General features: G+C 47.2%; 1 protein-coding gene across 2 annotated transcripts in view; it reads right to left on the bottom strand.

The window, feature by feature from the left end:
* Positions 1-11,704, bottom strand: part of fbln1 (fibulin 1) — a 78,634-nt gene that overhangs the window by 34,060 nt on the left and 32,870 nt on the right. Inside the window, exons 10-15 of one of the 2 annotated variants that reach the window (XM_056281330.1) lie at positions 10,571-10,696; positions 8,747-8,872; positions 8,498-8,617; positions 5,479-5,610; positions 3,127-3,250; positions 36-1,982 (exon numbers count right to left, since the gene is read on the bottom strand). In XM_056281330.1, the coding sequence (XP_056137305.1) occupies positions 1,601-1,982; positions 3,127-3,250; positions 5,479-5,610; positions 8,498-8,617; positions 8,747-8,872; positions 10,571-10,696 (1,010 nt within the window). In that variant the 3' untranslated portion in view covers positions 36-1,600. Of the gene's footprint in view, positions 1-35; positions 1,983-3,126; positions 3,251-5,478; positions 5,611-8,497; positions 8,618-8,746; positions 8,873-10,570; positions 10,697-11,704 lie in introns of those variants that run through there. The other variant, XM_056281328.1, reaches the window with a different exon arrangement.

Here is an 11,704-nt window from a genome sequence, read left to right as displayed (position 1 = left end):
GAGTGATCAAGAACTGGATCTGAGCTGAGCATGTGTTCTTTCGATTTCAGTTTTAATAGAAAACTGTTCATCCAACATATAAACCATAAAATACTGTAAAACGACAGCCTCTATCATGCAATCATCATCGAATTACAGTCAATTATAGGCAGACCGGGGTCGCTACCATTTCATGATTTACCCTGACCTAGAGCGCCACCTAGCGGCTATCGAAACACCCTACATCCAGGAAGATATACATTCAGTTGGACCTACTGTGAAATCTGCTGTATAATAATCAATACACCTACAGTTAAGAGACATTTTCAAAGCTCTAAAGTAGGTTATATGCACCGTGCTACAGTTGCCAAAAATATGAGCTGGTTTCCTCTGATTCCGGTGTGTTAACGGCGTCGCTGGCCTTTTGATCCACTCTTTAAAAAAAGGATGTGATATTTTCAACACATTCAGGTGTCCAGTTTGGCCCGGCGTCATGTTTGTGCTGGTTTACAACACAACATGATGAGGTGAAGTGTAACTCAGATGATGTGCGCAGACACGTGTTTGTTTACATGTGTTGCATTCAGTGTGTAACAATGTGTGTAACAGTGTGTGTGTGTGTGACAATGTGTGCAACAGTATGTTACAATGCACATTACTTTGTGTCACAATTAAGATAGACTGAAGTGAAATTTGGGCACAAATGGATGTTTTGTGTTGGTCCATTACACCACATTGTTTGCTGACATGTAACTGGCACGCCAGATGTTAGCTTAACACACATGGCGTATTGTCACACACTCACAAAGCAATAAGGAAAATAGCAGAGGTGGGACCAAGTCACTGCTTCCCAAGTCACACGTCAGTCTCACGTCAAGACTAACAAGTCCCAGGTCCTAAACGGTGACTTTCAAGTCCTCAACAAGTCATTGGGCGATTTATCAAATTCAGTGCCATTTTAAAACGTTAACAACGGAGTAATAATTAATGTACCAAATCATGAATGCTTTATAAAATTTGTATTCATCAGGGATGGATTCAAAGTGGATCTGTAGTGATGGAACTGAAGAGCTGGTTGGCTGCACACTTTTGAAAAGCATTCTATCTTTGGGCTCGGAGAAGGTGTCGAGTCTTCCAAGTCAAAAGGCTCAATTCCAAGTCAAGTCACGAGTCACTGGTGTTTGAGTTGCAAGTCTTTTTTAAAAAATTTAGTCAAGTCTAAATTCATCAGATTTGTGACATAAGTCTCACTTGAGTCCTAGTGATGTCATGTGAGTCTTACTTGAGTCCCAGTGATGTGACTTGAGTCTCACTTGAGTCCCAGTGATGTAATGTGAGTCTTACTTGAGTCCCAGTGATGTGACTTGAGTCTCACTTGTGAGTCCTAGTGATGTAATGTGAGTCTCACTTGAGTCCCAGTGATGTGACTTGAGTTCACACCTCTGGATAATCATCACCCATCTATCCCAGATGTGTTGCCACTAACATACATTAAGTGTAAATTGACCCCCCCCCATCAGTCACGTGTAATGTGTTGAAAATGACACATTCTTTTTAGAAAAAGGAGCGGTTATGGCCCCCCCACAAACACACATACCCATTCAACCACCCGCCCGGGCGTTTACTGCTGAAGGGGGTTATAAGGCACCCGGGGCTCGTCTTGTGTGACGAACACGCGTACTTTGGCCAAGTATGAGCTGAGCGTGCCATAGCGGCGGAGCCTCAGCTCCACGGCCAGCTCAAAGTCCTGCGGCCCATCGATGAGCCGCGCCACCGACATCACCCCGCCGGTGGGCACCCGCTCCGTCCGGAAGAAGCCGCCCTCGTTGCCGGAGACGATGGCGATCTGGATGTCGTCACCCGGCACGGTGTGGGAGGGGCCCATGCGGAAGACGTTGGTGTAGATGGGGATGTTGGCGGGGAAGGTGAGGTGGTAGTAGGTTATTCTCAGCGGCATGGCCAGGCACTCGCTAGACTCATTGCAAAGCAAGCGTTCACATCGGCTGCGGAGAGAGGAAGACGGGGGTGGTGGTGGTGGGTGGGGGGAGGCAAGACAGAACAAAACAAGCACATAGACAGACAGAGAGAAAAAAAGAGAGAGAGAAGTGGGGTAAGTTTCATTTGCCGTGCATCTCATGCAGTGGGAGAAGAGTCGGCCTCGGTTGCCTTGTTGTTGTCAAGTGTTTTAGGACAAGCATCTGTCACGGCACCCTCTACGGGTTTCATGCAAGAACTGTTTTCACTGGAGCCTTCTAGAGGGATCAAACAGCCTCGACTGAGCTTCGGGGGAAAAAAAAAGAAAAAGAAAACGGATCTGTATACATGTCACTACCAGGCCGCCTGCATTCTAACATAACAGCATGCTAGTGTTGCATCATTCCTGCCGGGAGCACGTCGGACATGCAGAGTTCTGCTACTTCAATATTAAAACGTTACGGCTCAAAAGGCCCGATATCCTTCACTGACCTCCTACGAGCAACTCTTTTCCGTTTTGGATTTTTGGATTTCCCCCGCTTTTTTTACCCCACTCTTCCGAGCCGTCTCTGCTCCACCCCCTCTGCCGACCCGGGGAGGGCTGCGGACTACCACATGCCTCCTCCCATACATGTGGAGTCGCCAGCCGGCAGCCGCTTCTTTTCACCTGACAGTGAGGAGTTTCACCAGGGGGACGTAGCGCGTGGGAGGATCACGCTATTCCGCCCAGTTCCCCCTCCCCCTCTGAACAGGCGCCCCGACCGACCAGAGGAGGCGCTAGTGCAGCAACCAGGACACAGACCCACATCCGGTTTCCCACCTGCAGACACGGCCAATTGTGTCTGCAGGGACGTCCGACCGAGCCGGGGTTAACACAGGGATTCTATTCGGCGATCCCGTGTTGGTAGGCAACGGAATAGATCGCCACGCTACCCGGATGCCCCGTATGAGCAACTTGTTATTGTAACATAACCATTATATCTTAGCAGAGGACCACTCAGTGCTTCATATGCATGTGTGTGTGTGTGTGTGTGTGTGTGTGTGTGTGTGTGTGTGTGTGTGTTGTATTTTGCTCTAACAACTCCCACCCTGTGGGCAACTTTTTCAGACGTGCATGTGCACCCCTGTCTAGTCCCCCATCTCAGCCACGTGTCCACGGCCCCAGATACTTACGTCTCTCCGACTCGCCGGTAGTTGGCCGGACATTCAAAGGACAGGCACCGGAAACCGCCCTGCACGTTGAAGCAGCTCTGACTCTCGGTGCACGTGTGTGTTCCTGTCACACACTCGTCAATATCTAGCCGTAAAAAACGTTAAAGAAAAAAAAAAAGAAAAAAGGGCAACGTTTGGTCACAAAATGTTCGTGTCACTTACTTCAGTAATCAATCTAATGATTCAGCATTTAGATTAAACTGCATGAATTACAACAGGCTAATATACACTCTATGTACAAATGTATTGGGACACCTGGCCATTACACCTGCAGGAGCTTTTATGACGTCCCATTCTAACTCCATAGGCATTCATATGGAGTTGGTCCCCCCTTTGCAGCTGTAACAGCTTCCACTCTTCTGGGAAGGCTTTCCACAAGATTTTGGAGCATCTGTGGGAATTTTTGCCCATTCATCCAGAAGAGCATTTGTCAGGTCAGGCACTGATGTTGGACAAGAAGACCTGGCTCGCAATCTCTGTTCTACTTCATCCCAAAGGTGTTCGATGGGGTTGAGGTCAGAGCTCTGTGTGGGCCAGTCAAGTTCTTCCACACCAAACTCACCCAACCATGTCTTAATGGACCTTGCTTTGTGCACTGGGGCACAGTCATGCTGGAACAGAAAAGGGCCCTCCCCAAACTGTTTCCACAAAGTTGGAAGCATAGAATTGTCCAAAATGTCTTGGTATGCTAAAGCATTAAGATTTCCCTTCACTGGAACTAAGGGGCCTAGCCCAACACCTGAAAAACAACCCCATACCATTATCCCTCCTCCACCAAACTTTACAGTTGGCACAATGCAGTCAGGCAGGTAACGTTCTCCTGGCGTCCGCCAAACCCAGACTCGTCCATCAGACTGCCAGACAGAGAAGCGTGATTCGTCACTCCACAGAACACGTTTCCACTGCTCCAGAGTCCAGTGGCAGTGTGCTTTACACCACTCCATCCCACGCTTGGCATTGTGCTTGGTGATGTAAGGCTTGCATGCAGCTGCTTGGCCATGGAAGCCCACTCCATGAAGCTCCTGGAGCACAGTTTTTGTGCTGATGTTAATGCCAGAGGAAGTTTGGAACTCTGCAGTTATTGAGTCAACAGAGCGTTGGCGACTTTTACGCACTATGCACCTCAGCACTCGGTGACCCCGCTGTGTGACTTTATGTGGTCTGTCACGTCGTGGCTGAGTTGCTGTTGTTCCTAAACGCTTCCACTTTTCAATAAAACCACTTACAGTTGACTGTGGAATAGCTAGCAGGGAAGACATTTCACCAACTGACTTATTGCAAAGGTGGCATCCTATGACAGCACCACGCTTGAATCCACTGAGCTCTTCAGAACGACCCATTCTTTCACACGTTTGTAAATGCAGCCTGCATGGCTAGCTGCTGGATTTTATACACCTGTGGCAATGGGTCTGAATGAAACACCTGAATTCAATGGTTAAGAGGTGTGTCCCAATACTTCTGTACACATAGTGTAAGTTAAGGATGGATAGATAGACAGATAGACAGATGGATAGATAGATAGATAGATAGATAGATAGATAGATAGATAGATAGATAGATAGATAGATAGATAGATAGATAGATAGATAGATAGATAGATAGATAGATAGACAGATAGATAGATAGATACAGATTTCAAAGCTATAGATGAATCCGTCTTCAAAAATGATGTTTTTAGTAAAGTATTGCTTCTTAGAATACTAATTTCACTGTTCATGTAAGGAAAGCCAGCCGTTTCAAATATTTGGACACAGCTGGTGTCACCCCCCACCCCTTTTCTCCTCAATTACCTCACTCTTCCGAGCTGTCCCGGTCGCTGCTCCAGCCCCTCTGCCGATCCAGGAGGGCTGCAGACTACCACATGCCTCCTCCCATACATGTGGAGTCGCCAGCCGGCAGCCGCTTCTTTTCACCTGACAGTGAGGAGTTTCACCAGGGGGACGTAGCACGTGAGAGGATCACGCTATTCCCCCCAGTCCCCCCCCCCAACAGGCACCCTGATCGACCAGAGGAGGCGCTAGTGCAGCGACCAGGACACATACCCACATCCGGCTTCCCACCCGCAGACACGGCCAATTGTGTCTGTAGGGACGCCCGACCAAGCCGGAGGTAACAAAGGGATTCGAACCGGCGACCCCCGTGTTGGTAGGCAATGGAATAGACCGCCACACTACCCGGATGCGTCACATTTTTCAGATTAGAAGTTATCCCCAGTCTGACCAGTCTAAACACCGCACAGATACTCGAGCTTAAATTCATAGGGGACCTTTGGCCCCTGGGGGACCGGTGGGGAAAACCTCCTGGACTTCTTACCTTGGCAGCTGCGTCCGTTGGGGGCAAGGGTATAACCGATGATGGGGCAGGTACAGTGGAAGCTGCCGGGGGTGTTATGACAGCGATAGGAGCAAATATGGCCTCCAGTGGGCAGGGCACATTCATCGATGTCTGGGAAGGTCAAAGGTCAAATTCAGAAGCTGGCATTTAAGAAACAAAAGCACTCAAACAGGTAATAACAATTAAAGCTAGAATGATTAAGCCTATCGCCTCCGGGTATTTCGCAGTACACCGCAGTTTGAAGTCTGGTGTGTTGGGCGACACTCCCGCGTTGGCACACCGGAAGTGATGCGTTTTACATCACCCAGCGATGCCTCCTCTGCCGGAGCGGACCTCCCGTGTGACGAAAGCCTTCGCATGCCTCTGATTGGCTTATCGTCAGGGCTTCCTGCCCAGCAAGCTTCTGGGCTTGGAAGCTTTGGCAGAAAAACCTGAGGAGCATCCAAGAAAAGTTCCTGAAGTTCCAGAGTAAAAAGAAACTCGGTGTTCGGAGGAAAGATTAAATTTAAAAACAAAAGAGAAAAGGTAGCGAGGCCAAACATGGATAACCACTGATACAGCTTTCTTCACTGGTTCATTTTTGTGTGTGTGTGTGTGTGTGTGTGTGTGTACATGGTGGTGCTGGCCGCGTGGCTCGGATCGGGTCCTGGGCTGTTCCAGTGGTGTCCGGACACTGCTTGGCATCCTCCTCATCATATTCTTCATATATCTTATCATTCCATTACAATTGTGTTATCCTCTTTCAGTGTTGTATTGTGTAAATTGTGTAAACACAACATCATGTCACATTGTCCATCTTGGGAGAGAGATCCTCCTCTGCTGCTCTCCCTGAGCTTCCTTCCTGTTGTTCCTCCCTGTTAAAGGGGTTTTAGGGAGTTGTTCCTTATCTGACGAGAGGGTCTAAGGACAGGATGTTGTGTTGCTGTAAAGCCCCTTGAGGCAAATTTGTAATTCATGATAATGGGCTATTACTACTACTACTACTTCCGGCTGCTCCCGTTAGGGGGCGCCACAGTGGATCATCCGTTTCCATCTCTTCCTGTCCTCTGCATCTTCCTCTGTCACACCAGCCACCTGCATGTCCTCCCTGACCACCTCCATAAACCTCCTCTTTGGCCTTCCTCTTCTCCTCTTCCCTGGCAGCTCCATATTCAGCATCCTTCTCCCAATATACCCAGCTTCTCTCCTCCACACATGTCCAAACCATCTCCATCTTGTCTCTCTTGCTTTGCCTCCAAACCGTCCAACCTGAGCTGATTTATTTATGATATTGATATTTATGATATTTATGATATTGGGCTGTACAACTATAACTGACTTGACTCGAGAGCGCTGAAAGAGGAGAGGTCATGACTCTCACTGCCAGAAAGGGGAACAAAACTTCCACACTGCAGGTGTAATACACTAACTTTTCGACATATGGGATTGTGACGTGGCCACCGTTATGCACGGTAGTATCTACTTCCCTCAGGTTTAGGCTAACCCTGTAGCACACTACAGCTGTGCTTTGCATCACACAAAAAGCAGCGTAGCATATTAAATGCAAAACTCGCCACAAAACAAACAAAAACTGCTGCACACCTTTCTTGACTACACTAGTACTTGGGTAAGTCAGCTAAATGCAGAATACAGGAATACTTCTTGTCACCTTTAGGTACTCCTACAAATAAGAGTGTAAACTAGAAAGAGAGTCAGTTTAGGGCCAGCGAATAACATAATGGTGTACTTATAAGTCAGTGCGTGTTTAGCCCCGTGTTAGCACACTTTAGTGTGTTTTATTGGGAGGTTCTGCCTCCATCCAACTCCATCCAATTATTCTTTCATTAACTAGTTCTGCTGCATGTTATTCCTCTGCATTTATAGCTCTTAATTTATTTTTTATTATTCAGTGTCTTTTTAGTCCTTGTGCAAAGCAGTTCGAATTACCTTTGTGTATGAAATGTGCTGTACAAATACACTTGCCTTGCCTTATACTTCTGTATATATATATATATATATATATATATATATATATATATATATATATGTATATATATATATATATATATACACTTGCCTTGCCTTATACGTCAATATATATATACTTGCCTTGCCTTATACTTCAATATATATATACTTGCCTTTCCTTATACTTCAAAATATATACTCATATATACTTGTCTTATACTCAGTATATATATATATATATATATATATGTGTGTGTGTGTGTGTGTGTGTATATATATGTATATATATGTATATATGTGTATATATGTGTGTGTATATATATGTGTGTGTATATATGTGTGTGTGTATATATATATGTATATATATATATATATGTGTGTGTATGTGTGTGTATGTATATATATATATATATATATATATATACTTGCCTTTCCTTATACTTCAATATATATACATATATATACTTGCCTTGCCCTATACTCAGTGTATATATATATATATATATATATATATATATATATATATATATATATATCCCCACCCTTTTCTCCCCAATTGTATCCGGCCAATTACCCCACTCTTCCGAGGCATCCCGGTCTCTGCTCCACCCCCTCTGCCGATCCGGGGAGGGCTGCAGACTACCACATGCCTCCTCCCATACATGTGGAGTCACCAGCCGCTTCTTTTCACCTGACAGTGAGGAGTTTCACCAGGGGGACGTAGCATGTGGGAGGATCACGCTATTCCCCCCCGGTTCCCTCTCCCTCCCGAACAAGCGCCCCGACTGACCAGAGGAGGCGCTAGTGCAGAAACCAGGACACATACCCACATCCGGCTTCCCACTCGCAGACACGGCCAATTGTGTCTGTAGGGACGCCCCACCAAGCCGGAGGTAACACAGAGATTCGAACCGGCGATCCCCATGTTGGTAGGGAACGGAATAGACCGCCACGCCACCTGGACGCCCATACTTAAGTATAGTTTTAAAGATATACTTCAGGTATACCCCCTGTTGTTGGTACGGGACACATTAGTGTGAGGTCACGTTACCTTCACAGGTCATGCCATCAATGTCGCTGAGCTGATATCCACGCCGGCAGTAACACTGGTACGAGCCATAGACGTTCGCACACTCCTGACTGCATGGGCTGCTGTCACACTCGTTCAAATCTACACGGATGAACAAGATCACACCCACAACACGATGAACGTCACCGTGAACGACTTCTCACATTACTGTCGTATAACGCATTGTGTTGGCGAAGTTAAAATTCACATTTCTGGGATCAAATGCCTCACCATCACAATTCCTGCCGTCTACGGCCAACTTGAAGCCCATGGTGCAGGAACACTTGTAGGACCCCAGGGTGTTCTCACATTTGTGGGCACATAGGCGGCCGGGGTAGTGCCTGCATTCATCGATATCTGAAATACAATGTCAAGCTATGAAGATGGGATTGTTGTGTTGTATGTTCCAGATGTGTACAATGAATCACGCAACGGCCAAACACTACTGTGTTTTATAAAGTCTCACGGAGGTTTCCGAAAAAAAAAAGAATTTTATTTTAACTGAAAAGTTCCCTAGTATTGACTACTTTTTCCAAGATATTCCGAAAGACAGGGCGTTACTTTTGAAGGGTATCCTTTCCCACACTAAACTATCTTTACATGGATCAAAACCTGTGTTATTATTTTTTCCCTGTTCTTTTGTTGCTGCATTAGGTCTGTTTACTGTTAATTTACCTTACCTGATCTCATCTCATCTCATCTCATCTCATCTCACCTCATCATCAGCCGCTTCTCCGGGGTCAGGTTGCGGTGGCAGCAAGCTAAGTAGGGCACTCCAGACCTCCCTCTCCCCAGCAACACCCTCCAGCTCCTTCTGGGGGATCCCAAGGCGTTCCCAGGCCAGATTGGACATGTAGTCGCTCCAGCAAGTTCTGGGTCTACCCCGGGATCTCCTCCCAGTTGGACGTGCCCAGAAAACCTCCAAAGGAAGGCGCCCAGGAGGCATCCTAATCAGATGCCCGAACCACCTCAACTGGCTCCTTTCGACGCGAAGGAGCAGCGGCTCTACTCCGAGCTCCCTCCGGATGTCCGAGCTCCTCACCCTATCTCTAAGGCTGAGCCCAGACACCCTACGGAGGAAACTCATTTCAGCCGCTTGTATCCGCGATCTCACCCTTTCGGTCTCTACCCAAAGCTCATGACCATAGGTGAGGGTTGGAACGAAGACTGACTGGTAAATTGAGAGCTTTGCCTTCCAGCTCAGTTCCCTCATCACCACAACGGTCCGGTACAACGTCCGCATTACTGCTGATGCTGCACCAATCCACCTGTCAATCTCCCACTCCATCCTACCCTCACTCGTGAACGAGACCCCGAGATACTTGAACTCCTTCACTTGAGGCAACAAGTCCTCCCCAACCTGGAAGAAGCAATCCACCATTTTCTGGTAGAGAACCATGGCCTCAGACTTGGAGGTGCTGACTCTCATCCCCTCCGAGAATCGCCACCTTAACATGGTGGAGGGGTTTGGGTGTCCCGGTGATCCTGCAAGCTGTGTTGTTGGGTACAATAGCTCCTGGTAGGGTCTCCCAACGCAAATTGGTCCCAGGGGATGGGCCAGACTACGAGCGATTCCCAAGAAATCCAATGACATTACAACAGCAGGGCTACAGAACATCGCCTGAAAAAGGGAAACTGGGGCCCCCTGCTGGTGCAGATGTGGGAAGGGAGCACGCCGGCGAACGTCTGGTGGCCGGGCCTTGGCCCATGGGGCCCGGTCGGACCCAGCCCAAAAAAGCAAGATGGAGCCACCACTCCCTGGAGCCACCACCCGCGGGGATGAGCATTGGGGTAGGGTGCAATGCAGACTGGGTGGCAGGCAAAGGCAGGGACCAGGGCATGCTGACTTCCGGTATTGCAGACTGGTCCTCAGGACGTGGAACCTGATATCATATCTCATCTCTTATCCAACCCCACCTTATCTTTCCCTCCCCTATTCCATACTATCTTACCTCATCTCATTATATCTCGTCACAAGTGGAGAAAAGGACGCTTTTTGACTTGGATTTTGTTGTTTACCAAAATATGTCTTAGGCAAATGAATCTCCAGCTTACCCTCACAGACCCGTTTGATGCTGTTGAAGATGAAGCCGGTTTTACATTCGCAGCGGTAGGAGCCCACCAGGTTGATGCAACCATGACCTGCACAGGCTCCATCCAGTCCTTGACACTCATCAATGTCTGTGGGGGTATGCAGGAAAAAAAGTGACAGTGGCTAAGTTTACTGTGAGCTACTTTTATGGATATTCTCCGAGCTGAGTAGAAATGCCAAAATATATTTAAAAAAAAAGCTCTTATACTGGCTGAAGGTGGAGATTCTGCCTCCGCCTCTGATTTTGATACTCGAGAGATTATGTGAAAATTCCCGTCAATTTTTATTTCCACTTCTTTGAGGCCACCGTTTAGAAGCCATAATCCCGTGCACCACAAGGTTATTAAATCACTTAAAGCCATGTGTGAAATACACCATTCATAGAGGGTGGCCCTCTTTTTGCCATGAGAAATCGTTTCCGACACAATAATGGCAAACTCAAACACCAATAGCATATGTGTCAATTCAAATTTAGATTTCCCCTCACAATTTTTTATTTCATTTTGATACACTTTATTAATCCCTGTAGGGAAATTCTGCTCTGCATTTAACCCACCCTAGCTGTGCAGCTAGGAGCAGTGGGCAGCCACCGTGCAGCGCCCGGGGACCAACTCCAGTTCGTCTTGCCATGCCTTGCTCAGGGGCACCAACAGGAGTATCACCCCTAACATGCATGTCTTTTTGATGGTGGGGGAAACCGGAGCACCCGGAGAAAACCCACCGCAGACACGGGGAGAACATGCAAACTCCACACAGAGGACGACCTGGGATGACCCCCAGGTTGGACAACCCCCAGGGTTTGAACCCAGGACCGTCTTGCTGTGAGGCGACAGCACTAACCACTGGGCCACCGTGCCAGCAACAATATGTTTTGGTATACTGTGGTATTTTTTGCATTTCTGTTTGCTAAAAATAGCTAACATAAACACACTTTGGGTGTCTAGAAAAGTGCTATATAAATGTAGTAATGATGATGATGATGATGATGATTACACTAGATTTGGAGGTTGGAACTGTTTTGAATTTTCAAAAATGTGCTTAAAAAACCTGCGTAATCTTTTTTTGGTTATGACAGAAACACAGCTGGTGTGTTCATT

Source organism: Lampris incognitus, chromosome 6, assembly GCF_029633865.1.
Source record: "Lampris incognitus isolate fLamInc1 chromosome 6, fLamInc1.hap2, whole genome shotgun sequence".
In the NCBI taxonomy this organism is placed as follows: domain Eukaryota; kingdom Metazoa; phylum Chordata; class Actinopteri; order Lampriformes; family Lampridae; genus Lampris; species Lampris incognitus.
Note: the sequence above shows the minus strand (reverse complement) of the source record. Positions and strands in the feature narration are given on the sequence as shown.